This window comes from Macaca thibetana, chromosome 1, assembly GCF_024542745.1.
Source record: "Macaca thibetana thibetana isolate TM-01 chromosome 1, ASM2454274v1, whole genome shotgun sequence".
Classification (NCBI taxonomy): Eukaryota; Metazoa; Chordata; class Mammalia; order Primates; family Cercopithecidae; genus Macaca; species Macaca thibetana.
In genome coordinates, this window is record NC_065578.1 from 193,294,990 (window position 1) to 193,320,177 (window position 25,188).

The 25,188-nt window shown below is 40.8% G+C and overlaps 1 protein-coding gene across 5 annotated transcripts in view; it reads left to right on the forward strand.

Moving 5' to 3' along the window:
- Nucleotides 1-6,685: 6,685 nt before the first annotated feature.
- Nucleotides 6,686-25,188, forward strand: part of SCYL3 (SCY1 like pseudokinase 3) — an 81,243-nt gene continuing 62,740 nt past the window's right edge. For 2 of the 5 annotated variants that reach the window (XR_007724178.1, XM_050783922.1), the window contains exons 1-3: nucleotides 6,686-6,913; nucleotides 12,163-12,377; nucleotides 23,083-23,268. Coding sequence is in view for 3 of the 5 variants with exons in the window: in XM_050783922.1 (XP_050639879.1) it covers nucleotides 12,213-12,377; nucleotides 23,083-23,268 (351 nt within the window). In the remaining 2 variants the exon portion in view is untranslated. Of the gene's footprint in view, nucleotides 6,914-7,112; nucleotides 7,228-12,162; nucleotides 12,378-23,082; nucleotides 23,269-24,935; nucleotides 25,005-25,188 lie in introns of those variants that run through there. The other 3 variants (XM_050783946.1, XM_050783937.1, XM_050783956.1) reach the window with 3 other exon arrangements.

The following is a 25,188-nucleotide window of genomic DNA, read 5'->3' on the forward strand; positions in this document are numbered from 1 at the left end:
TTACAGGACAATAAACTGTAACCATTAAGATGATTTGCTGTGCTGGACAAACTTATTTACATCTCCAGTGGGTGAAAATAAAAAAGTTAGCTTCTGCCTCTAGAAAGGTAATAAAAAAGTAGTAAAATAACCTAGTCAATAGGAATTTAATCCAGAATTGCATGGGAAGAAAGCCACAGTAACCTCGATTGCCTATTTTAAAGTCTCAGATACTTTTTTTCTCTCAAAACCAAAAGCCATCATATATAAGTAAATTGCCATATTTCATCAAATATATGATGCCATCACATTTAGGGAGCATCAATATATTTCGTACCACTAAGAAAAAATTATTGACAAATTATATTATGCCATTTGTGGTAAAACGCTTTCTGACTTTCAGGGATGTTAAAATGTGAAGAAGTATAGTTTTTACAATCTAGAAAATACAGTATATGGCTGTTTATAAGATGGCCAGTGCTATGGAGGAAAACAGCAAAAGGAAACAGGAGAGGAAGCATCAGGAGTATAGCAGGAAGAAAGGGAAAAGTTGTAGAATTAGGGTGGATCAGACTTCACTGAGAAGATGAGATCTGAACAAAAAACAGAAGGAAGAGACTTAGTCAAATGGACATGTGGGAAAAGAGAAGGACAGGCAGAAGGAAGCGCTAGAGCAGAAGTCCTAAGGCACGAGCTCGCCTGGCATGCTGACAGGACAGCAAGGAGGCCACTGAGGGTGGACCAGAGTGAGTGAGCAGGAGGACAGCAGTGAGGCCAAAGGAGCGAGGCCTTAGATCATTTAGGGCAATTCTCAAACCTTCCTGCAAGGAAGGTGCCTGCAAATCACCTAGAGATCCTGTTAAAATGTAGATTCTGACTCCGACAATATAGTGTGAGGCCTCAGCTTTCGCATTTTTAACATGCTTCCAGAGGATGCTCATGTTGCCTTCAAATATTAATTAACTGCCCCTACAGGACAGATCTAAGTTAGAACACATCTATATCCCCCTCAAGGCTGAAGTATTTTAAAGAAGATGTAGATATATAATGCACACATTGTTTGCCCCAAATCTGTCTCCCAGGAGCATGATTCCAAGATGACTCATGTGCACTTTGAAGTTGAGAAGCAATTCACACTTAGAGGGTTTTAGCATCTGAAAGATTTCAATGAGACGTCTATTCTCCTGGGGCAGATACTACAAGCACTTCAGCTATCTCTAACTCAGTCCAATACTAGTGGCTTTAAGGATGTTTAAAAGTGAATTTTCATGGCCAAAGTGAGTAATTTCAAGATGGACAGAATGAAAAGAAATGTTGCCATGCGTTACATGATCAGAGTATGAGAACTAGTGAGTCTAGTAATCTACACACTTCGGAAAGGTGCCCTAGATTTAGGATTTCAAAACCAGTGCCATATGAAGATTACAAAAAGATTTTGTCACCCAACTCTAATTAGGATAGCCGAATCTGCTATTAGAATACTGTCCCATCTTCCTGCAGCAGATGAACCTTTCATGGAAGATGCTGTCCAAGCTCCTAAACAAGGAAGTGGAACCTCATTGAGTCTCTATAACAGCTCTACTGTCTGTCTTTAAACCTTGCTAATAAACGTGTGAACGTGTAGAATCCCACCTCAGACTTGCTTTCATTCTCTCTTTGTAGTGGTAGCAAGGTTATGGTGGAAGGTTATGGTGGAACTTAGAAAACACATACTTCTCATTAGAGAAATCTTCCAGTATCTATGCAGAGTTCCTAAAAAACAATGAGAAAGCAAAGTGGCTGAGGTGAAGGTCAGTTTGCTGTAAGGTATCCACTACCTATGGATGCTATATGTATTTATCTGAAAGGTGCCTGAAGGAGGCTTTGTCCTTAATGCAAGTTTCCCCTTTTACATTTCCAGATTCTAATTGCAATTATGCAATTACACGAGTTATTGAGGTAGAACATTAAATAGAAATCACTTGAATAACTTTTACTCTTTTTGGTTTTTAGGTAGAGCTTGTAAAAAGTTAGTTCAAATCAAGTTGGAAAAAATAATTAAGTTGGTTGGGTAAGGCTTTTATAGAACCAGGAATATATCCAAATACTTACAGTCTACTTGGGAGTCTAAGTTAGAAACATGAAAAAGATTTTTAAAAAATACCTAAAAGTCAAGCTGAATGCAATAGATTTGACATGTTTTGATTTGAATTAAGAAGAGGATTGGTTGAAAGTAAAATTCAGATTAAGCCTTAAACAGTATGACATGAAAAAATTATTTCTATTAAGAAAACAAACTATTTGTTTCTAACTGTCCCACCAGCCACATTCTAAGGACAGCGGATTCAGGTTGTTGGAGATTCTTTTCTTTCCTGGCCTTACACATATTTAAAATGAGGACTGAGGAATCAGTGAGGCAATACAAGATTGCTGTGCATAAGAAAGGCAGAAAGAGCTCAGAGGGCAGCTACAGGGGACTCAGAACTGGAACCAGAGCTATAGAGGGCTCTGTGGGGTAAGGGCTGGGAGGCAGAGAGATGTAGTTAGGGTGCCCGGGACATGCAGCATGCTCTCAGTAAATTCATTTGTGTGTTTAATATTTACTGAGTATCTAGTATGTTCTAGGCACTGTGTTATGTGCTAGAAATATGGCAGGAAAGAAAGAAACGAAGGAAGGAAGCCCTGTTTTCAGGGGGCTGATGTTCTAGCTGTGGGACAGAGATGCTGAACAAACAAATATGTGCATTGGTGTCAAGGAAAATAAGGCAAGGTCAAAAGACAGGAAGAGGCAGGTAAGGTGCTGTTTTAGACAGTGTTTTCAGGGGAGCTGTCTCTGATAAATTGCATTCAAGCAGAATTTTCAAAATATAATTATAACTCTCATGCAAATATAAAATGAAGTAAGATTACTAGATTAGATTTTAAAATGAGAAACGCTCTCTACTGCAATAAGAATAAACTTTGGGGTTATATTTTCCACTGGACAGAAAGATTTGCATCTTCGTTGGACAAAAATATACAAGTTAGCCTGTGACTTCAATGCCCCAAATCTTTAAGAGTCTGAACAGGTGACATTTGTTCAGAGACCTGAGTGATATCAAAAGCAAATAGGTGAGTAGATGAATAGTGAAGAGGGGAAGCATTGAGTGTCAAACTCCCTCCCATCTCTCTCCTACTCCATTCGCTACAAAATATTCCCTTCTCATTGATATTTGGAGGAGTGGGTTCACCTTGGGAAAATGAAAGGAAATAGAGTCCTCTAGGTTGATGAATGATTATAGAGGATACCCTGGAGCTCAACACATCTGGACATAAGATCAGGGAGGAAGGAACAGGGTGGGAAGGCCAGCAGAGACTCAGAGGTGAGGGCACTGGGAAAAGGGTGGGCCAGCAAGTAGCTGTGTTGACTGCAGAAGATTTCATGTACTGGTTGAAGAGACTCATCTCTACTTCTCCTGTAAAAGGAAGAAAAACATAGTTATGAACTCTCGACAGATAGTGTGAAAGGCAAGAGAATTCCTCTTCTGTCTTTCAAATCTACATCCTCAGCATGTTCTCCTGCTGTCTCCTGGTGCTTGGGTGGCTGCTGCTGTTACACCCACAGCCATTTCCTTTATCAGGGAGGAAAAACTTTTCCTAATCCACTGTCTATCCTCCTCCCAACTTCTGCTGCGTCTCACTGGCCAAAACTTGTGACCACCCTAGCGGCAAAGTAGGCTCAGAAAGTGATCTTTTTGATTTCTTAACTCCTTTATGGAAGGTGAACAAGGAAGAAGGGGGCGAGGAGTGGCAAAGGATGTTGGAGCTAGTAAACCTAGAGTATATGGGTTGTATTTCTTTTCTAATTCAGTCTTGAGGTCTCTTTCTGGGAGTGGTTATAAACATTAGCTCTTCCTTGATGGGGCTTGGATATTTACAGTATGGCTTCCATGGCATACTTCTTTATCCTGGCAGACGGCCTAAATCCTAGGTGTCTGACCCATGACCAGGGGTCCCTCTCACAGGAAGCTTGTTTATATTAGCAGGCACATTTGTGGCTCTTGTCTGCCCCATGTCTGGTTTATTCCAACCAAGATAGCCACTCTCTAGGACAGCCATAACCAGGAAACAACTCGGGTTTGGGTGCATAATCAGGTGAGATACAGAGGAGGTGAACAAAACATATGAAATAACAGAAGCAGTTTCATTACTTACAGATCCATAAGAAGAGGACAGCATGCCTCATAGGGCTGACGGGAAGGGGGACACACATGCTCAACCAGTGGGAGCGGGACGAGACAGAGAGAGGGACTTGTGGGCCAAAGCCTTCACTGTGGTCCTGGGTGTTACCCAAACAGGTTTCTCTTGAAGAATTCTAATTGGCTGGCTTCAAGTTCCCTGACATCCCACTGTGACTAAGAGGTGGTTACTGAGGCATATCTGCAAAGTATATGTGGGGTATAGGGGTCAATTGGATGAAGCAAGTAGCTTGTACCTGATGGTTCGATAGGGAGGTGGTCACCAGAGGTGGTCATACAAGGCAGATCTCTGGACTGACCACATAGAGGAAGTGGGAGGAGGCAGAGAACTAGAGACTGTCCAGGGTGACTAAGCCCTGATTCTAGTATGAGAAGGTTAAACCTGTCCTCAGAATGGATAGCGAGGCCTTTGATATGTTCTCCCACCTCTTCATCAAGCATATTGACAAATCCTACTTCACCAACTTGTCTTGTTGTAACCTCCCAGTAGGTTCACCTTGCCCGCTGCCTAGATAGAGCCAATTTATCAGGACAGGAGAATTGCAACAGAGAAAGAATTCACACAGAGCCGGCTGTGTGGGGGCCAGTTTTATTATTACTCAAATCAGTCTCCTCCAGCAGTCAGAGTTTTTAAAGACAATTTGGTGGGTGGGGAGGGGCAGTAAGTCAGGGAGTGCTGATTGGTTGGGTCAGAGATGAGATTATGGGGCTTCACTGTCTTCTTGAGCTGAGTCAGTTCCTGGGTGGGGGTCACAAGATCAGATGGGCCAGTTTATCATCTGGGTAGTGCCAGCTGATCCATCAAGTACAGCATCTGCAAAACACCTCAAGAACGGATCTCAGGAGCAGTTTAGGGAGGGTCAGAATCTTGTGGCCTCCAGCTGCATGACTCCCAAACCATAATATCTAATCTTGTGGCTAATGTTGGTAGTCTAGACCCCAGGCAAGAAGGAGGTTTGTTTTGAGAAAGGGTTCTGTCTTTGTTTCAAACTGTAAATTATAAACTAATTTCCTCCCAAAGTTAGTGCAGCCTACGCCCAGGAATAAACAAGGACAGCATGGAGGTTAAGGACAAGATGGAGTTGGTTAAATTGGATCTCTTTCACTGTCTTAGTCATAATTTTGCAAAGGCAGTTTCATTGCTACCTGAATGATTTTCCTAACTTCTCCATCAATCTCCTGGAAGCCTTTCTCCTTAATCAATTTCTTCAACTCTGCCAGACACGTGGGAGCTTCTTCATCAGCAGATGTGGCCTCTCCAGTTACTTTTATGTTTTTTCAGTCCTCAATCTGTGTAGCTGTCCTTTACTTGCAGTAAATGGCTTGGTGTGCCTAATTTCAGGGGATCCCTTTCTGAAGTCTTCCCATAGGCTCAACACTTTCTGACAAAACACACTGTGGTCAGTTGAAACACGTTTTCTATTCATGTCTCCCACCCACAAATGTAATGCCTTTTCCGTCTTTTGCTGTTGCACTTCAAACTACAAAAGTTACAGCCACAGTGCATGACAGGTGCTTAGTTCACTAGCACGAATCTTTTTCCTTCTTCACAATTTCATGGATAATTTGTTCTTATCATAGATTTTGGCAACCTCAGCATATGATTCTTTTTCTTTCACCTCTTCATTTAAGGAAGCACTTTACGGCTTCTCCTTGGCATATCCAAACTGTCAGCACCACAATTCCTGTGCTTTACGGCCATTATTAAGTAAAATAAGGGTTACCTGAACATAAGCTGGTGTTCTCTCTCATTATCGCGGCTGTACTACAGGTGCATCTGTTAACCAAGGCAGCTACTGAGTGGGTAATGGGTGGATACGGGGCTACCTGGGACAAAGAGGTGATTCGCGTCCAGGGTGGGACGCAGTGGATGGCCCGAGATTTAATCGGGTTACTTGGAACGCAGGCGGTTTGAAACTTAAGAACTGTTTATTTCTGGAATTTTCCATTTAACATTTCTGAACCAAGGTTTGACCACAGGTAACTGACACTGCAGAAAGCATGAGGGGTGGGAGACTACTGCATTAATATTAAAATTTTCAAATATTACTTTTTGGTAATAAAGTGTGATTCAGGACCCTCCCTCTCAAAGATTAAACGATATCACCAGGACCTCCGCCAGCTTCAGCCGCTCTGCACGACTCCGCCCTCGCAGCCTAGCCAATCAAAGCTACAGGTTGAGTGACGTCACTCCGCTGAAAGTCCTCGCTAATTCCCGTACTCCTTTTCTCCGCCCTGCACCTCTACTATTTGTTACAAGTGGCCAGCAGCCATTTTGGATTTGGGCGGAAATGAAAGTAAAACTGTGCTGTTAAAAGCTTAAAAATTCAAGTCAAGACAAACTTGAGCATTCGACAAAAACGTCTAGAAAGGGGACATCTTGGTGGACTAACTAGACCATTAGGGCAGTGAGTGAAAAGCGGGGACGTCACAGCGCCCACACTCAAGATGGCACTGGCCTGAGACTCACCTGTGCGGCCGCTCTACCTCGGTTCCTGGTTCGTTGGCCTCAGCGGTGGCGTCGGAGGGAGGAAGGCGGGCCTTCTGTCCCGTTTCCGGACCCGTCTCTATGGTGTGGGAGAAACCCGGCCCCCAGAAGATTGTGGGTGTAGTGGCCACAGCCTTACAGGCAGGCAGGGGTGGTTGGTGTCAACACGGGGGCCAACAGGGGACCAAAGCCAAGACCCTCGGCCTCCTCCCCCGCCGCCCTGCCGCAGGTAACAGGGAGCCCTGCGCTGCGCCCCCAGTCCTTGCAGGACTGCGCCGTGGGGGAAGGGGCCGGGCTGGGAGGAGGCGGCGGGCGCGCGCCCCGCTCGCGGGTCTGCGCTGTGGGTCCCGCGCAGGAGCGAGCTCGGCGCGGCGCCGGCTGCCGGTTGAGCTGTGCTCCTCGCTTCGGAGCAGCCTCCCCTTGCTGATTGTGGGTCGCCCTGTAATCTGCGCTTCGCGGGCGACCCCCGCCGGGTGAGGCGCCCGCGGTCAGAGTTCTCCTAGGCAGCCGCGGAGTCGGTCCTCGCGGGGAGGTGTGGAAGAGGTGAGGGGCCAGCGAAGCGAGAGTCGAGTCCCGGCCCCTCAGTGACCCCGCAGGGTCGCGGCGAGCAGGGCGAGGGTGCTCGGCTGGGCGCGTCACTGTCCCGGGGCGGCAGTGCCCGAACCCGGGGGACTCTTGGGGGCGCGCCCGCCCTCGGGAAGGCGGCCTGATTCTTGATCGAAGACCAGTGCCCGGTCCCCCAAGGCCCAGCTGGCTCCTGTCTTGGCGTAGTGCTTTCTGTTTAGAATAAAGATGAAACATTTTTCGGAAGGGCATATTCAGGAATCCATGTGAAATTCTCGGAGTCGGATCTCGAATTTTGGGGGTCACTGTTACTGCTGTTTTAAGGACCCGTGTCCTTATAAAATGTAATATCTTGAGCTGAAATCATGATTATTTTGGTCCATGAAGACATAATTGTGTATTGCTTGTCAACTAGCAATGCTGGACTGAGTTCCGCAGAGGGGATGTATACCTGAAACAGACGAAAGCGAAGGGCCGGAGTAATGTTACCGCTGGGTACCAGAATATCAGCCAGTACAGTGCGTCCTTAATACTCACAGTGCAAGCCATTATCTTCGGAACTTTCAAGCTCAGGGAGCTAGGACCAAGAGAGTCTCGATTAATTGCTGGGAAAAGAAAATATTTGGTAGAAATATTTCCCTAGAGCACAAAGGTTTCTTAGTTGAGTGTATGAGTTGCCCTTTGACCTAGACAAGGGTTTTCTTAATCTACAAGCGGTCCAGAAATTTCGTGTGCTGGCCAAGTAGGCAAAAGAGTGGAGGGAGATTATTAAAGGGAAGCATATGATGCATATTCAAGTCAAAGACTGTCAACTCGGTGTTTTTTTATAGAGTGGAGATGCTAACTGCTACAAAATACCTATTCTGTGATACTAGGATATACCTTCTTGTGACTTTTTAATTTCAAAGCTAATGAGCAAGATTTTGTGTTTTCCCCCTCCTCAAAACAACAGGAAAGCATTTGGAAGGCCAAGTGTTTTTCTTACATTTCAATAGATCAATTTTTGCTGAAATATCATTTTTTTTTTTTTTTTTTTTTTTTTTTTTTTTTTTTTGAGACGGAGTCTTGCTCTGTTGCCCAGGCTGGACTGCAGTGGCCGGATCTCAGCTCACTGCAAGCTCCGCCTCCCGGGTTTACGCCATTCTCCTGCCTCAGCCTCCCGAGTAGCTGGGACTACAGGCGCCCGCCACCTCGCCCGGCTAGATTTTTGTATTTTTTTAGTAGAGACGGGGGTTTCACCGTGTTAGCCAGGATGGTCTCGATCTCCTGACCTCGTGATCCGCCCGTCTCGGCCTCCCAAAGTGCTGGGATTACAGGCTTGAGCCACCGCGCCCGGCCTGAAATATCATTTTTAAAGCACTGGCGGGCATGGTGTAATCTCAGCAACTGGGGAGACTGAGGAGGGCGGGTCGCTTGAGACCAGGAGTTCCAGGTTACGTAGGATAGCGTCAGTGCACTCCAGGCCAGCGACAACAACGAGACCCTATCTCTTTAAAAAAAAAACCAAAAAAACAAAAAAACAAACAAAAAAAAACTGTTCATATAACAGTATTTGTGTCTCTTTAGATGTATTAGTGTGAAGAATTACTGCGTCAAAACATTCTCAAATTGCAATACTCAGCACACCTTTTTAATTTTCCCCCAATAAAGTTTGCACTGGGGACCTAGAATATAATCCTACCACTCTCAGTATTACACTGATGGTATCAGTGGATTCCTGTCAAAGTTAACATACTTTCAAAACAAGAAAATGGCATCCTTTCCAGTTCTCTCAAGAAATTCAGTCGTCTCTTTTAAATTTTTAAGTGATATTTTTTAAAGTCTTAGACCTAAAATACACTAAGAAAAATGAATTTTAACTACTTCCTAATGCTTTTATAACTTTGTTAATTACTTTATAGTGGAATTCATATAAAATCTAAGGTTAATAGCTATTGCAAGGTCAGTATTCCCACAAGGAAGTATTTCGCTATTTAGAAATAGCTAAGTAAACTAAATGTCCCTTTCTTCTGCCTCTGGTGACTGCCATTCATCTAGCCAGAGCGCTGACCCTGAATCCTGGTGGCAGTCTTATCTCCCGGGAGGACTAATATTAACACTAAATAAACAGCATGATTTCCTGTCAAGAAGATATTCATTTACATACAGTCCCTTATTCTCTGCTTTTCTCTTACTGTGTGTTGATTTTGGAAAGCTGTGTTTTGTGGCTAAGAGAGAGAAGGAGGTCAGACTAGCTTCAGATACTTTCAAAGTAACACTTCTGTAACTCACTCTTCCAGTCTGGCTGGCTTTTCAGGCAGGAGTTGGAGACCAAGTAGAGGTTTCTGTCTATGAAATGGCAATTAGTTTCAAGGAACATAGACCCATTCAAGCTACCTGAGGGAAAGGGGGCTGGTTATAAGCGTGTCAATGGGATGTTAGGGTATCTGGGTGGAACTGGGTTTGAGGCTGGGCTTCTGGTAATCTTGAGATGGATAGTAGCAATGTGCCCCCTAAGTATGACTAAGCTACTGTCCCAGTGTTTGCTTTTTTAAATTTTTCCTACCAACGGACTTCCTCTGTGCTTGACAAATTTCTGACTTCATGTGGCTTTGGTTTGCCATAGCTCCAACTCTACCTCATAGCATCCTTCTACCTTCAGCTATGCTTCTAATAGGCAAAAATTGTTCTTAGTTCAAATTCCTGGGGGAGACAATGATCTGGCCAGTTTATCTCTTCACTCAGGCCATGAGACTGATGACTAATTTGTGAGTTGACCGCCCTTTGGCCCAGGCTAGGTACCTGACAACATTAACTGTGCCCAAGAAAAGATGGCAAGATCAAGTGCTAAGCATGAACCTCCCTACTCAGCAGGCGGTTGTGACCATCTGGCCAGCACTCCATCTCCAGAATCGAGGGATTAACATCATTGCTTTTACTCATGGTCCCACATAAACTTTTTATTTGTAGTCCCAGTAGAAAGGTGAATGTTACCATAGTTGCCATACTTGGCATTTTTTTAGTCCTGTTTTTTGCTTCTCTGTCATTTTTAAGAAAGATATATTGCCAGGTAGGTAGGAATTCAGTGAATTTGTTACAAAGCAGATTTAGTTCTTACTCTCAGAAACAGTTTTAGATTTTGAAAAGCTTCAATTTTAGATAGCTTTAGACTTTATACGTGTGTTTCTTATATAACGATGGTTGTGGATCGGTAGGCATTTTAAATTTTGTTCTAGGCATGTGTTTTGAGCAGCATTACATACCCGGTGTAGAAGGTGTTGTATGGAACTTCACCGAAGTGGGGAAAAATTCCAAGTAGAGGGTCAATGTGTAATGATTATTGAGTTTATATTTGTCCAAAGAATACAGATTTTTAAACAAATTTTGAAAGGCCTACATAGAATTATTGGCGTATTTGTAGCAGTTTGCTTTCTACATTGCCAGAGTTAGGAAGAACTCTATTTTCTAATTTTTATATTATGGTAAAGCCACCACTGAAAACTGACTGCCACAGATTTTTCAGACATACGTTGTTTGGCCTATATAGGTTTAGAAAACATTTGATCCAACATTGAAAAATGTGAAGATTTCCACAAAACTATTCAGGCTGTTGGTTCCTCATGATAAGTGGCATGATCTGACAGTTCTGAAACTGCAGTCCTGGTTGGAACTCTGTGATAGCCACTCTCTTCAGAATGAAAGCCTCTCACACTAGGTCCCAGGCACGCATAGTAGGTCCCTGTGCCAAGCTGCCAGTATTGCTGGGGTTCTGCGCATTACCTGTTGTCACCCTGTGAGTTTGTATCCCTGTTGTCAAGAAAGATACGTTTATATTGTAGAAGATTTGGAAGGTGCAGGCAAGTGTGTGTGTATACAATTACCTATTGTCTGACCTTCCACCGCAAACCTCTGTTAATACTTCAACATATATTTTTCAAGTCTGTGTGTATGTATGCATATATTTCTTTTTAAAACAACTTTGAGGTGTAATTGATACAGAATAAATGAAAAAAGTGTACAGTTTTATGTTTTGACGTTTATAATCACCCATTGCCATCATTATAATCAAAATAATGAATATATCCATCTTCCCAAAATCTCCTCATACATCATGATAATCCTGTCTTCCCCCTTGGTCCGTCTAACTGTGCCCCTTCACTAGGCAAGCACTGAAATATTTTTTCGTAGTTGCATTTGAATTCTGTGTATGTGTGGGCCTTTTTTTTTTTTTTTTTTTTTTTTAGTGTTTGAGATTATTTGAGATGATTCAGTTTTGTGGTTTCCCCTTTTTACTTGGGATAGCCTTGAAGAGTAGTGTGATTGTACTTTTTCTTATGTTTATTGTCATCTGTGTTTCTTCAATGAGCTGTTTTCCTTCCCATTATTGTACTGGTGTTTTAGTGTTTTACTTGGTTTATATGAGCTCTTCATTTGTTAATATGTTTTCATATTAACAATGTTTTTCAACATATTAACATTAAAACAATGATTTTCATCATTGTTATAAGTATTCTCCAATTTGTATTGTTTTCTTTTATAATTTTAAGTTATTTTAGACATACAGAAGTTTTATTGTTTTTGAATAATAAAGTTTTACAACATTTTCCTTAGGATATACAAGTGAGTTAGGAAGTATGAATTACTTTATTCTATTTTTGATTGCCTTTCCACTCTGAAAGTTTGTATGTGGTGGTGTTTGGGGAGGGACAGTAACTACATGTGACTACTTAGTAATGTGCATTTTCTCTAGAGTTGTTAGTTGTTAATTAACAACCATTGCTGGTAACTTGCTGAGCATTTACCATTTTTATTGTCAAATGTCCTAATTACGAGGATCGAAGAAACCAGTAGTTTGGGGTGGCTATGTCTGAATATCTCTTGTTTATGTTGCAGATAGGGATTTAATGTTTGAAATTGTTTTCTGTTTTCTTTTAGATCTGCTTGGCTTTGAGGAAGAGTGGCAGTACTGCCTCACTGCATAAGGGATGGGATCAGAGAACAGTGCTTTAAAGAGCTATACACTGAAAGAACCACCATTTATCTTACCCTCTGGACTTGCTGTTTATCCCGCTGTACTGCAAGATGGCAAATTTGCTTCAGTTTTTGTGTATAAGAGAGAAAATGAAGACAAGGTTAATAAAGCTGCCAAGGTACCATAATAGGTGACGACTTAATAGTTAGTACTTTTTACTATCTTGTTTTCTTTTAAAAAAATATGAAATTAGTAAAGGTCAAAAGAGGTAAGATCATAAGGAACAGTATTTTATTATTTATGTCCTTTCGAAACATTGCTCTTACTTCGTGGGCCTATCTTGCATTTGCATGACATGGTCAGGTACCATACTATAGCCAAAAAACATCATAAAACTCAGTATGATGGCTTTTTTTTTTTTTTTTTTTTTTTTGAGATAGAGTCTGGCGCTGTCTCCCAGGCTGGAGTGCAGTGGCACCATCTCGGCTCACTGCAAGCTCCGCCTCCCGGGTTCACGCCACAATGGCTTTTATCATATTTTATTTTTCTGGTGAGAAAGTTAGGGAGACATTTTTATATAGCTAATATAAGATATAAGGAGCGATATAAGGAGTTAATCTTGTCTAGCAAAATTCTGTTAAGTATTGACAACATTCTGTAGGCTTCAGCTTCCTCCTGAGGGAAAAGATCCTTGTAGTTCATACCTTATAATTGCTGCTCCAGGCAGAGGGTGCCAGTGCATTAGGATGCTGTCTGTCACACTCAGGTGACCCTGGCCTCTTATTAGAGAAAAATGATTTTACTGTGGAATATAAGTCAATAAAATAACCCCAATTGTCTTTTTGAATTGGGGAAAATGAAGGCATTAGTTGATGCTTCTTTGGATAGCTAGCACTTCAGAAATTTAGTCATTCAGATATATCATCTTCTAAAAAGGAAAATGTAGTTGTATTAGTAAATTAATTCTCCAGTGTTTATTCTGGTAGGTATGCTATTTTCAGGTTGAACTTGATATCTTGATTTTGTTAGAATTAAAATCTCTATTACCTTGAGTCCCTTAGTAATATCAACAGGTATGGAACATTTATTTCTATTTCATAGGACTCTAAATTGTTTCTACTTTTTAACATGATTATAAAGGATTATATTAGTAATGGAATTTTGGTCTTCCATTGGTCACAACAGTTATTTATTTGATGATGTATTTTTGATCAAGCATGAAATTGTTATAAGATGGTTCCTAAAGAAAAAGATGGGTAACAGTTCTCTCGAGATGCATTTCCTAGCAATGCATTGTGGTAAAAAGTATAGCTGGCTGTTTTATTGCTAGGTAATTTTGCTTTTTGGTAGAACCACATTTTTGACTCTTTTTTACCTCATCTAGGTATGAAGAATTTTTTATTGTGATTTTACAAAAGACAAAATGCCTTATTTCGCTTTCTTGTTCTTACAGTTCATGTCTAACATGCCTCCTGTTATTTTTATCTAATAAGATTGTACATATTGTTTTTTATAATAACTTAAACTGACTTATCAGCGAGGTACTAGAGATTTATCTTTCTTAGTTTTTTTTTCTTTATAAGATTTTTTAAAAATGGTGTTACCCTTTATGGTGCATGTACCAAGAAAATTGAATAACCTAGATCGAGTTTTTAAAGGAAAAAAACACAAAGTCCACTCTTCATTTTGGAGGACTTCTGTGCTGAAGGAATTGCGAAGCTTGAGAGGGAAGACTTATTCCCCCCTAATATCCATAGATACCCTTTTAAGCCATGTCTGAGTCTTTGCACATAGTTCATCTTTGTCTCTTGGTAAGCCATTCTGTGGCTTTTAAAACCTCATATATGAATTTGGGAAATTTGAAATTGCAACAAAGTGATAACTTTAGATTCTCAGAATGTTTCTCGTAATCTTAAAAAATGAGGTCATAGTACTTGAAAAATGTATGGCATTCGATGTGTTAGATTTTAGGAATTTGATGTCCTAGGTATCTGAAATACTAAAACAATATATTTAGCTTGCCTCACTTTCTCTAGAGTTTGGGTTGTTGGTCACACCTTTGGTAGTTTTTTTTTTTTTTTTTTTTTTTTTTTGAGACGGAGTCTCGCTCTGTAGCCCAGGCTGGAGTGCAGTGGCCGGATCTCAGCTCACTGCAAGCTCCGCCTCCCGGGTTTACGTCATTCTCCGGCCTCAGCCTCCCGAGTAGCTGGGACTACAGGCACCCGCCACCTCGCCCGGCTAGTTTTTTTTTTTTGTATTTCTTAGTAGAGACGGGGTTTCACCGTGTTAGCCAGGATGGTCTCGATCTCCTGACCTCGTGATCCGCTCATCTCGGCCTCCCAAAGTGCTGGGATTACAGGCTTGAGCCACCGCGCCCGGCCACCTTTGGTAGTTTTAACGATTATTTCAAGCAGATATATGGTGTTTTCTGTGGCAGATGTTACTGGATAACAATATACACTTTCTCCACTGTTACAAGTGAAAAACAGCAATCATAGTACACCAAGATGAAATGCAGGTATCAGCTCTGGCCACAAAATAATATGAGAAATACTTAGTTCTATCTGACTATCCCATTTTATCTTGAATTCATCAGCTATAATTAACAGTATAATTTGCTAACTGATGATGATGACTCATATATGTAAGCCTATAAACAATGAAAAATTCTAAGCCCGAATTTGATGGCTGTAGTTTGCTGTAATCCAAGTGTTTAGTTAGGGCTTTGTGGTAAGTTTATAAAAGCTTATACAAATGATTCTTGAGTGTCTTCATGCCAGGAATCACATTGGACTATGTAGGAGTGGTATATAGATGCTATATAAGTGCTCTATTTAGTATTGTTGGAGTCATTATGCTCTTCTCCATAATGGATTCGGGCTGTTGTGGAAGGGTTGGTCAACGTATTTAAGAATGCACATTGTGTGGGCATAACAAGAAATGGGAGAGATGATGGCTTTGCCCAAAAGAGCTTGCATTCTAGTTGGGGAAAGCTGTTCTCCTCTTTCTCATACTGACGTGTTTTTTTTTGAGATGGAGTCTCGCTCTGTCTCCCAGGCTGAAGTGCAGTGGTTCGATCTTGGCTCACTGCAACCTCTGCCTCCTGGATTCAAGCGATTCTCCTGCCTCAGCATCCCAAGTAGCTGGGATTACAGGCACGCGCCACCACACTCAGCTAATTTTTGTATTTTTAGTAGAGATGGGGTTTCACCGTGTTGGCCAGGATGGTCTCGATCTCTTGACGCCGTGATTCGCTTGCCTCAGCCTCCCAAAGTACTGGGATTACAGGCGTGAGCCACCGCACCTGGCCCATGGTTGCATTTTTAAGAAATTATTTTTTGCCCTTCACAGTCAGAATGCAGTGGTCTTATGTGGCTCCTGGGCACTATCCACTCAGAAGAACTTCTGAAGTATCCTCCATGCCTCAGATATGATGGACCCACCAGATGGAATGGCCAGCTACTTGCCCCCACCACACCTTTCAGACTTCACTCTCTCCTTTTTCCTTAAATGTTGATAACCATCCAACCTGCTATTCTAAACTAATTATCTGCCAAAATCTCTAGTCTGAGCTCCAGATCTGTATTTTCACTTACCTATTGAACATTTTCACCTAAAAGTTTTATCAGTACCTCAAATGCAAGCTCTACACAATGGAATTCTTTATTCCTTTCCCTTTTTGCGTTTTATTGTTAGTTTATGATCTAACCTTCAGATAGTGGACATTTACAAAAAAAAAAAAAAAGTATCTGCATTTTATCTTAGATTTACATCTTCAGAGGAAAAGGAATAATATTTTCCCTTGTTCTCTAGTTTAGGCAATATGGTCATTTTATTATGTTTACTTAACATATTTAACAGCATGAATTATGGCTTTTTCCCATCTAAAAGCCTGCAGGTGGATTTGGGCTGTAACGCTGAGTCAGTCAACTTTGCGTAGTTCTCAAAGTGAAACAGCAAATCAGAGGCAGAACAGCAATAACAAGTTAAGCCTCTGAGGCTTGAATGAATTCTCTGGATAACTGAATCATAACTAATTCCTGACAAATGGGAATCATTTATATTTAGGGATAGAATCTCATACTTAAGATCCCTGTTTGGGTGTAGATAAATATCAACATTAATAAATTATATAATACTATTCATATTTAACAGTAAAGGTCCTTACTCAGAATCCTCTTTCAGAGACCATGACCTAGGACAGTGAATGGGATGTAACAGGTATTCAATAACTTTGGGGAAAGTGCTTTCAAGACACTGTCATTCAAAAATAGTCATCTTTCTCTACTAGGGCAAGAGCCATTTATTTGCTCAGCTGATGTTGATTGAAAAATATCCTAGTTACCCTTAGCAAGTATGTCTTGTTGCCATTCTTTAGAGCAGCAGAGGCTTGAATCAAAAAATGTTCTATTTGATTCTGAACTGCTAGCCTTTCCTGTGAATCTGTATGCATAATTTATGCTTAATATTGAATGTACCAAAGGAGAGTGACAAATAAGGTTCTTGCTAAGTGCCTTGTTCAGAAACAGGCAGTGAGTCATTTCTTCCTCTCCTTCTTTATTAAAAAACACGAACTCACTTTGGATCAAGAAATTTTCTAAGCATTGTAGAGTAAAACAATAAGCAGAAGAGAACATGAAAGATTTGGTTTGAAAATTATTTGAAATTTATTTGAAAATTACTTGAAATGATTCTTAAAATGAAAATATGAGGGAGGCTACATAATTTTATACAGAATCCGTAGCTCAAAACACACTTGTAGGCCAGGCATGGTGGTTCACACCTGTAAGCCCAGCACTTTGGGAGGCCGAGGTAGGTGGATCACCTGAGGTCAGGAGTTTGAGACCAGCCTTGCCAACATGGTGAGACCCCATCTCTACTAAAAACATGAAAATTAGCCGGGCATGGTGATGGGTGCCTGTAATCCCAGCTATTTGAGAGGCTGAGGTAGAAGAATCATTTGAACCCGGGACACGAAGGGTGCAGTGAGCTGAGATCGTGCCATTGCACTCCAGCCTGGGTAACAAGAGCTATACTCCGTCTCAAAAACAAAACAAAAAAACACTTGTAAAAAATTATTCCCAGTTAACTTAACTGATTTAACCAACCTGCTAACACAATTTTTGGTTTATCAGGATCTTTGCTGTATTTGTTGGTTTGTAATTGCTACTTAGAGAAATTTTTTCTTCAATTTTTTTTAATTAGTTTTTATTAAATTAACTCAAGGCAAGGTAACACCTTTCTTCCTAAGAATAAATAAATAAACCTTTTTGGAACTATTCCCAGAGTTGGCAAAATGTGAGATTATTATAAGAAAATAAAAGACATTGGAGGCTGGGCACGGTGGCTCACACCTGTAATGCCAGCATTGTGGGAAGCTGAGGCGGGCAGATCACAAGCTCAGGAGTTCAAGACCAGCTTGGCCAACATAGTGAAATCCCATCTCTACTAAAAATACAAAACAATTAGCTGGGCGTGGTGGCGGGCATCTGTAGTCCGAGCTGCTTGGGAGGCTGAGGCAGGAGAATCAGTTGAACCCAGGAGGCGGAGGTTGCGGTGAGCCAAGATTGTGTCACTGCACTCCAGACTGGGTGACATAGCGAGACTCTGTCTCAAAAAAAAAAAAAAAAAAAGGTAATTGGAGAAACCAACCCACTGAGAAGATTTTCCTATGACCCTTCCTGGAAGTAGTTTAATAGAACTTTGAGGCATCTGATAGAAAAACTGTACCAATGCAGGGTATGGATTCTTATACTAGCCCATAGTCTTTCAAGAAGGTGTTTGGAATGTTCAGTACTCACTGTTTATTTGTGAAAATGGCACCACCTGGTAATATCTTGAGGGTTATCTTCCAAATGAAACATTTTATCACTCTCCTCCCAATATGACTGATTTACAGGGCTTCCTCAGTGATTGTATAGGGTAGACCTTAGAGCTTTATATCATGAAACTTCTTTCAGAAATTCGTGGTTTGTAAGGAAAACCACCTTTCCAGCAGTTTCTTTTTGCTGTAATTAAATGATAAAATTATTCAATGTTGGAGGAATTTTGGACTGTGGATCTCCTGTTACTCATGTTAAAATTTTCAAAATATGCTGCATGGGTGGGGATTGGAAAGTCAGGATCTGATAGAGCTGTTCCAGGACCATCTAGAGAAGATATTCCACAGATTTAACCTCCCTTGTTCGGACGCAAAATTGTTTCATGCTTGTCATTTCATCTGTGTCTAGTGTCTGCTTAGAAAGTAGGACAAAGAAACCAGGTCAGGACGCAGGAATATTCCATTGTAGGGATTTCTAAAAGTTGGGGTATCCATACCCAGCGAGTTGTGATAAAAGTTTAAAAGATGTTTAAACGTTTTATTTTTATTTTATTTATTTAGATAGGGTCTAGCTCTGTTGCCAACGCTGGAGTGCGGTGACTTGATCATGGCTCATTACAGCCTGGACCTCCCCAGCTCAAGCGATCCTCCAGCCTCAGTCTCCTGAGTAGCTGGGACCACAGGTGGGCGCCACCATGCCCAGCTAATTTTTGTATTTTTTTGCAGAGATGAGGTTTCGCCATGTTGCCCAAGCTGGTCTTGAATCCCTGGGCTCAAGTGATCCACCCGCCTCAGCTTCCCAAAGTGCTGGGATTTCAGGGGAAAGCCACGGCACCCAGCATAAACATTTTCAAGGGGAGTAAATAATAAGTAAAAAGGTAAAATGTAAGAAAACAGAATAAACAAAATTAAAATACTTTGTAAATATGTTTTATATTCATTGATGATCTGTGGCAGAGTTGAGCAAACTTACGCCCAGATTAGCTAAGAACGGTTTCTACTTTTTTTTTTTTTTGGAGACGGAGTCTCGCTCTGTCACCCAGGCTGGATGGAGTGCAGTGGCGCTATCTCGGCTCACTGCAAGCTCCGCCTCCCGGGTTCACACCATTCTCCCAGGTTCACGCCATCCTCCTGGGTTCACACCATCCTCCTGGATGCTGGTGATGATCTGGAGAAAGGGGAATCCTCATATACTGTTGGCGGGAATGTAAATTAGTATAGCCACTACAGAAAACTGTCTGGAGGTTCCTCAAAAAACTAAAAGCAGAACTACCCAATGATTCAGCAATTCCACTACTGGGTGTGTATCCAAAATAAAGGGAATCAATATGAAAAAGAGATATTTGCACTCTTATATTTATTGCAGTATTATTCACAATAGCCAAAATGTGAAATCACCCTAAGTGTCCATTGGTGGATGAATGGGTAAGGAAAATGTGGTGTATATATTCGATGGAATACTGTTTAGCCATAAAAAGAATGAAATCCCATCATTTGCAGTAACATGTTAGGACCTAGAGGACCTTATGTTAAGTCACGTGTCCCCAACTCCTAGGCTGCAAATTGGTACCGGTTCTAGGAACTGGATTGCACAGCAGGAGGTGAGCAGTGGGCACACGAGCATTACCATCTGAGTTCTGCCTCTTGTCAGATCAGCAGCAGCATTAGATTCTCATAGGAGCAGGAACCCTATTGTGAACTGTGTATGCAAGGGATCTAGGTTGTGCACTTCTTACGACAATCTAACTAATGCCTGATGGTTTGAGGTAGAACAGTCTCATCCCGAAATAATCCCCCCACCCCTGGTCCGTGAAAAAATTGTGTTCCATGAAACTGGTCCCTGGTGTCGGAAAGGTTGGGGACCGCTGCATTAAGTGATGTAAATCAGGCACAGAAAGACACACACTGAAAGATGTCACTCATGTGGAATCTAAAACAGTTGATCTCATACGAGTTGAGAGTAGATTGGTGGTTACCAGAGGCCAGGAAGGGGATTGTAGGGGATGAAGAGAGGTTGATTAATGGGTACAAATACACAGTTAGAAGATAGAAGATATAAGATCTAGTGTTTGATAGGTCAGTAGAATGACTAGTTTACAATAATCAATTGTATATTTTTACATAACTAGAAGAGAATAATTCTCATGTTTCTAGCATAAATAAAAGACAAATGTTTAAGGTGACGGATATCCCAATTATATTGATTAAATCTTTACAAATATTATGAAGGTATTAAAATCACAGGTACTCCCCCTAAATATGCATATCTATTATCAATTTTTTTAATTTAAGAAAATTAAAAATAAATAGGGCAAAATATAGTCTACTGTGGTTAATATTATACCATGTCCAGGCCGGGCGCGGTGGCTCAAGCCTGTAATCCCAGCACTTTGGGAGGCCGAGGCGGGCGGATCACAAGGTCAGGAGATCGAGACCACAGTGAAACCCCGTCTCTACTAAAAAAAATACAAAAAATTAGCCGGGCGCGGTGGCGGGCGCCTGTAGTCCTAGCTACTCAGGAGGCTGAGGCAGGAGAATGGCGTGAACCCAGGAGGCGGAGCTTGCAGTGAGCCGAGATCGCGCCACTGCACTCCAGCCTGGGCAACAGCGTGAGACTCCGTCTCAAAAAAAAAAAAAAAAAAAAAAAAAAAAAAATTATACCATGTCCACATGTCACATAAAATGTGGAAGCCTTGTAATGTAGGTATCTTCAACCTCCCATCCCTACTGTTCTTTGTTACACACATATTAACTGTATATTCATTCACACACATTGAAAACCTCACCAGGAATTATTAAAATATCTGCTTTAAGTAGTGATTAAATAACTGAAGAGGTAAAAATGTGGCCTTCACCTGGGCACGATGGCTCACGCCTGTAATCCCAACACTTTGGGAGGCTGAGGCAGGCTGATTGCCCAAGGTCAGGAGTTCAAGACCAGCCTGGCCAACACGGTGAAACCCTGTCTCTACTAAAAATACAAAAATTACCTGGGCATGCTGGTGCAAACCTGTAGTACCAGCTACTCGGGAGGCTGAGGCAGGAGAATCGCTTGAACCGGGAGGTGGAGGTTGCAGTGAGCTGAGATTGCGCCACTGTACTCCAACCTAGGCGACAGAGTGAGACCCTGTCTCAAAAAAGAAAAAGGAAAAAAAAAAAGTGGCCTTCATATTTATTGTAATATTTACCATTTCTCGTGCTGTTCCTTCATTCCTGAAAATTCAAGTTTCCCTTTGGTATCATTTTTTCTTCCATTTGTAGAACTTCCATGAGCATTTTTTAAATAGCGAGTCTTCTGGCGAGAAATTTTCTTTTTGTCACCAAAAGTGCTTTTATTTTGCCTTTGTCTCTGAAGGTTACTTTTGCTTAGATACAGTATTCCAAGCTGATAGTTTTTTCTTTCAGCATTTTAAACGTTTCATTGTTTCTTGCCCTCCATGTTTCCTGATGAGAAATCTGCAGTTGTTTAAATCATCATTCTCCTCCATGTAATGTGTTTACTTTAGCTGCTTCCAAGATTTTTTTATCTTTGATATTTAGCAGTTTGATGGTAATATGTTTAAGTGTGCTTTTAAAAATTTTTGTCTTGTTTTATATTCACTGAAATTCTTAAAGTCTGTAAACCTAAGTATTTAGCCAAATTTAAATTTTCATCCATTGTATTTTTTATGCCCCAATTTTTTTCTTTTCTCTTTTTGGGACTTCAGTTATATTTATTTGACCTTTTGTTATTGTCACAGGTTTCTTAGGCTCTGGTCTCTATTTTTTTCTTTCTTAATTTTTCTTTATGAGACGGGGGTTTCACTGTGTTGCCCAGGCTGGTCTCAAACTCCTGGGCTGAAGTAATCCTCCTGCACTGGCCTCCAAAGTGCTGGGATTACAGGTTTGAGCCACCACACCTGGCCCCTCTGATCATTTTTTAAAAATATTTTTTATTCTTCAGATTGGTTAATATTTTCAAGTTTACTGATTCTTTATTCTGTCCTATTCATTCTGTTAATGAGTCTATACATTAATTTTTTATTTTCAATCTTTTTTTCTTTTGGAAATTTGTATCTTTCTATTTATTTTATAACTTTTCCTTTATCTCTAGGCGGATGATTATAATAGCTGCTTTAAATTATTTCTGGTCATTCTAATATCTGAGGCCCCTTGAGGTGGTGGTTGTTGGTTGTCTTTTCCATTGAGAATGTGTTACATTTTTACGGTTCTTTGTATGTTGAGTAGTTTGGGGTTGCATCCTGGACATGTTGAATGCGACGTCACATAACTCTTTGTTCTGTTATAATCCTTTGGAAAATGTTGATGTTTTTTATTTAGCAGGCAGCTAATTTAGGGTCAGGCCTCAAGTTTTTGAACTACTTCCTCTTACTCTTCCTGTGAATAGTATTTGCAATCTGTCTTTCTCAAAAGTTTGCTGGTTTGGGTCTATCCTGCGGATGCTTGCTTCTGAGAATTTGTGGGTATGTGAATAATCAGGGCATCTCTCCAGCTGTCTCCTCTCTGGGATATCCTCCTCATACTCACCTTCCTCGTTCTTTTCTATCATTGTTTCAGCCAGAAAGATGGTAAAGTTTTTATTGGACTTTTAGCACCTTTGTTACACTGCTTTGCAACTGGGGCCTGTCTCCATGCATAGCTGTGAGAAGGGGAAAATTTCCCTAAACCAAGAAACTTACCGCCATTGGTGTCGCTTCTTCAGGTTTGACTCCCCTCCATAATCTGCTTGCATTTGCTTGCTTTTCGGGATTTCAGTTATTTCTGGCACTTTGTTTAGTTGACAGCAGTAATCGTTGAGAGATCTGGGCTCTTATGAGGCTTACACTACCATAATGGAACTGGAAATTTCTGTAGAGTCATTTAAATGTTAGTAAATTGAATGATGTCAGAACAAGTCATAGATCTTTGCCTTATGTGAAATTTAGCGGGTAGGGAGGAAGGTAGGGCGCTCAAAAGAGCCTTAACTGCAAGTATACATTTTCTGGTTTCTCCCATAATGTATATGAAACTATAATCTGGTTTGGGGTCATTAACTTCAGCTCTTCTGTTTGTATTTTTAAAGCATTTGAAGACACTTCGTCACCCTTGCTTGCTAAGATTTTTATCTTGTACTGTGGAAGCGGATGGCATTCATCTTGTCACTGAGCGAGTACAGCCCCTGGAAGTGGCTTTGGAAACATTGTCTTCTGCAGAGGTCTGTGCTGGGATCTATGACATATTGCTGGCTCTTATCTTTCTTCATGACAGAGTAAGTAACCTGTATAGTCTGCCTCACAGACTTTGATGTAGATGGGGGTAGGGGGATGATGTGTGTGGTAATACTTATAAATTATGGTATGTATAGAAATTGTAAGTTAGTGTTATTATTAGAAAACTTCCTGAGAAAAAATAGCACGTTGGAAGGCACAAGAGGTGCTATAGATAGAGGTTTTATTGAATGGACAACGAGTTCTGTGTCCCTGGACAGTTATTTTTAGAATTTTATTTTAGTTTACTATAGTCTGCCTCTAGTTTTGGATAATTCTTTGCCTAAAAATAGCTACAGCTGGCATGAGTTATTAAAACAAAGAAAAGGTGTAGTATCAGTGCTGCCTTAGACTAAAGTTCCTATTTGTTTTCAGGAGTTGTGTCCCATTTTAGATTTTGAAGAAAGAAATGACCATTTCTTAGGAAAAGGCAGAATATATACATATCCTTTCCCGTTTGAGTAGTTGGGGCCAATTGAGAGATAGCCTCTTAACATTCTGTGGTGTAACCAGTGTGCTTGACTCTCTGACGATGTTTGCTATTACTAGAAGATGGTGGTTCCTAGGTTTACTTCTGGTCTGTTTCTTGACAGTATTACTGTTTTCTTAATGGTATTTGCATTCTGAAGCATTAAGGTCTTTGGCAGTCCACCAAGATTAACAAATACCAATCACAGGTTAGAAACACTTGGACTTGACTCATCTTGTATGTTTTTAAATTTTTTCTATTAATTTGAGACAGATTCTTCAAATATCATATTGGATTTATAGTCTCTTAAAAGTATGTTTACAAGGTCACATGATAATGAGAATTATTAATGGTTCAACGGGGAAAAATATCTTCTTTGTCAACAAAAGTGCATACACATGGTTAAAAAGTTTGTACACTCTGTGGGTGAGGTGTCCCTTTCCCATCCTTGAATCCAGTGCCCTAATTCCTCTCTTCAGAGGCAATGATGGTGACTCGTGTATTATTCCAGAGATGTTCTTTGTGCATATGAAACAAATATCTAGTGTGTAAACTTCTTCACTTTCATTTTTTTCTCAAATGGAAATATACTATACACACTATTCTAAACCTTCCTTTAAAAAATATCCTTTGGAGTATTCTCTATAAAAATATTTACATATTTGATGTATTGGGTAGAATATTTAAAGTGCTCTTTTGGCCAGGTGCAATGGCTCACACCTGTAATCCCAGCACTTTGGGAGGCCGAGGTAGGCAGATTGCTTGAGCCCAGGAGTTTGAGACCAGCCTGGGCAACATGGCAAGACCCTATCTCTACAGAAACATTTTAAAAAATGAGCCAGGCATGGTGGCACATGCCTGTAGTTCCCCTTACTCGGGAGGCTGAGATGGGAGGATTGCTTGAGCCCAGGAGGTCAAGGCTGCAGTGAGCTGTGATCACGCCACTGCACTCCAACCTGAGCAGCAGAGACCCTGTAATAAATACATACATACATTACATACATACATAATAACTTTAAACACACTTTTTTGTCTACTGAAATGATTTTTGCTTTGGGGAAAAATAATACCTGAATCCTGTTCTTATTTTCTCCCTTTCTCTTATTTGACTGTACTGTTTTTACAGTTTTAAAATGGGCTCTTTTGTGGTCTGTGGGATATTTCTGGTGGTCCTTATCATTCCATTTTCCTCTTCTTCAGGCAGAATTTTTTTAATGCCTACTGACAAGATTTCAGGTGAAGTGGATCTGGGTTCGTGATAGAATGTAGGTGAGAAAGAATCTAGAGAAGAAAATTAATAAAATAACTTATGTGAGCAAAGATACATTTTATCTTTAAAGGCATTGGAAGTAAATAATATAGGCTATACAGACTTGTAAATTTATGTTTAAGAACATGTATATCTTCTGACTCCCATAGAAATGGGGAGATGACTGTGTGCACTGGCTTTAAT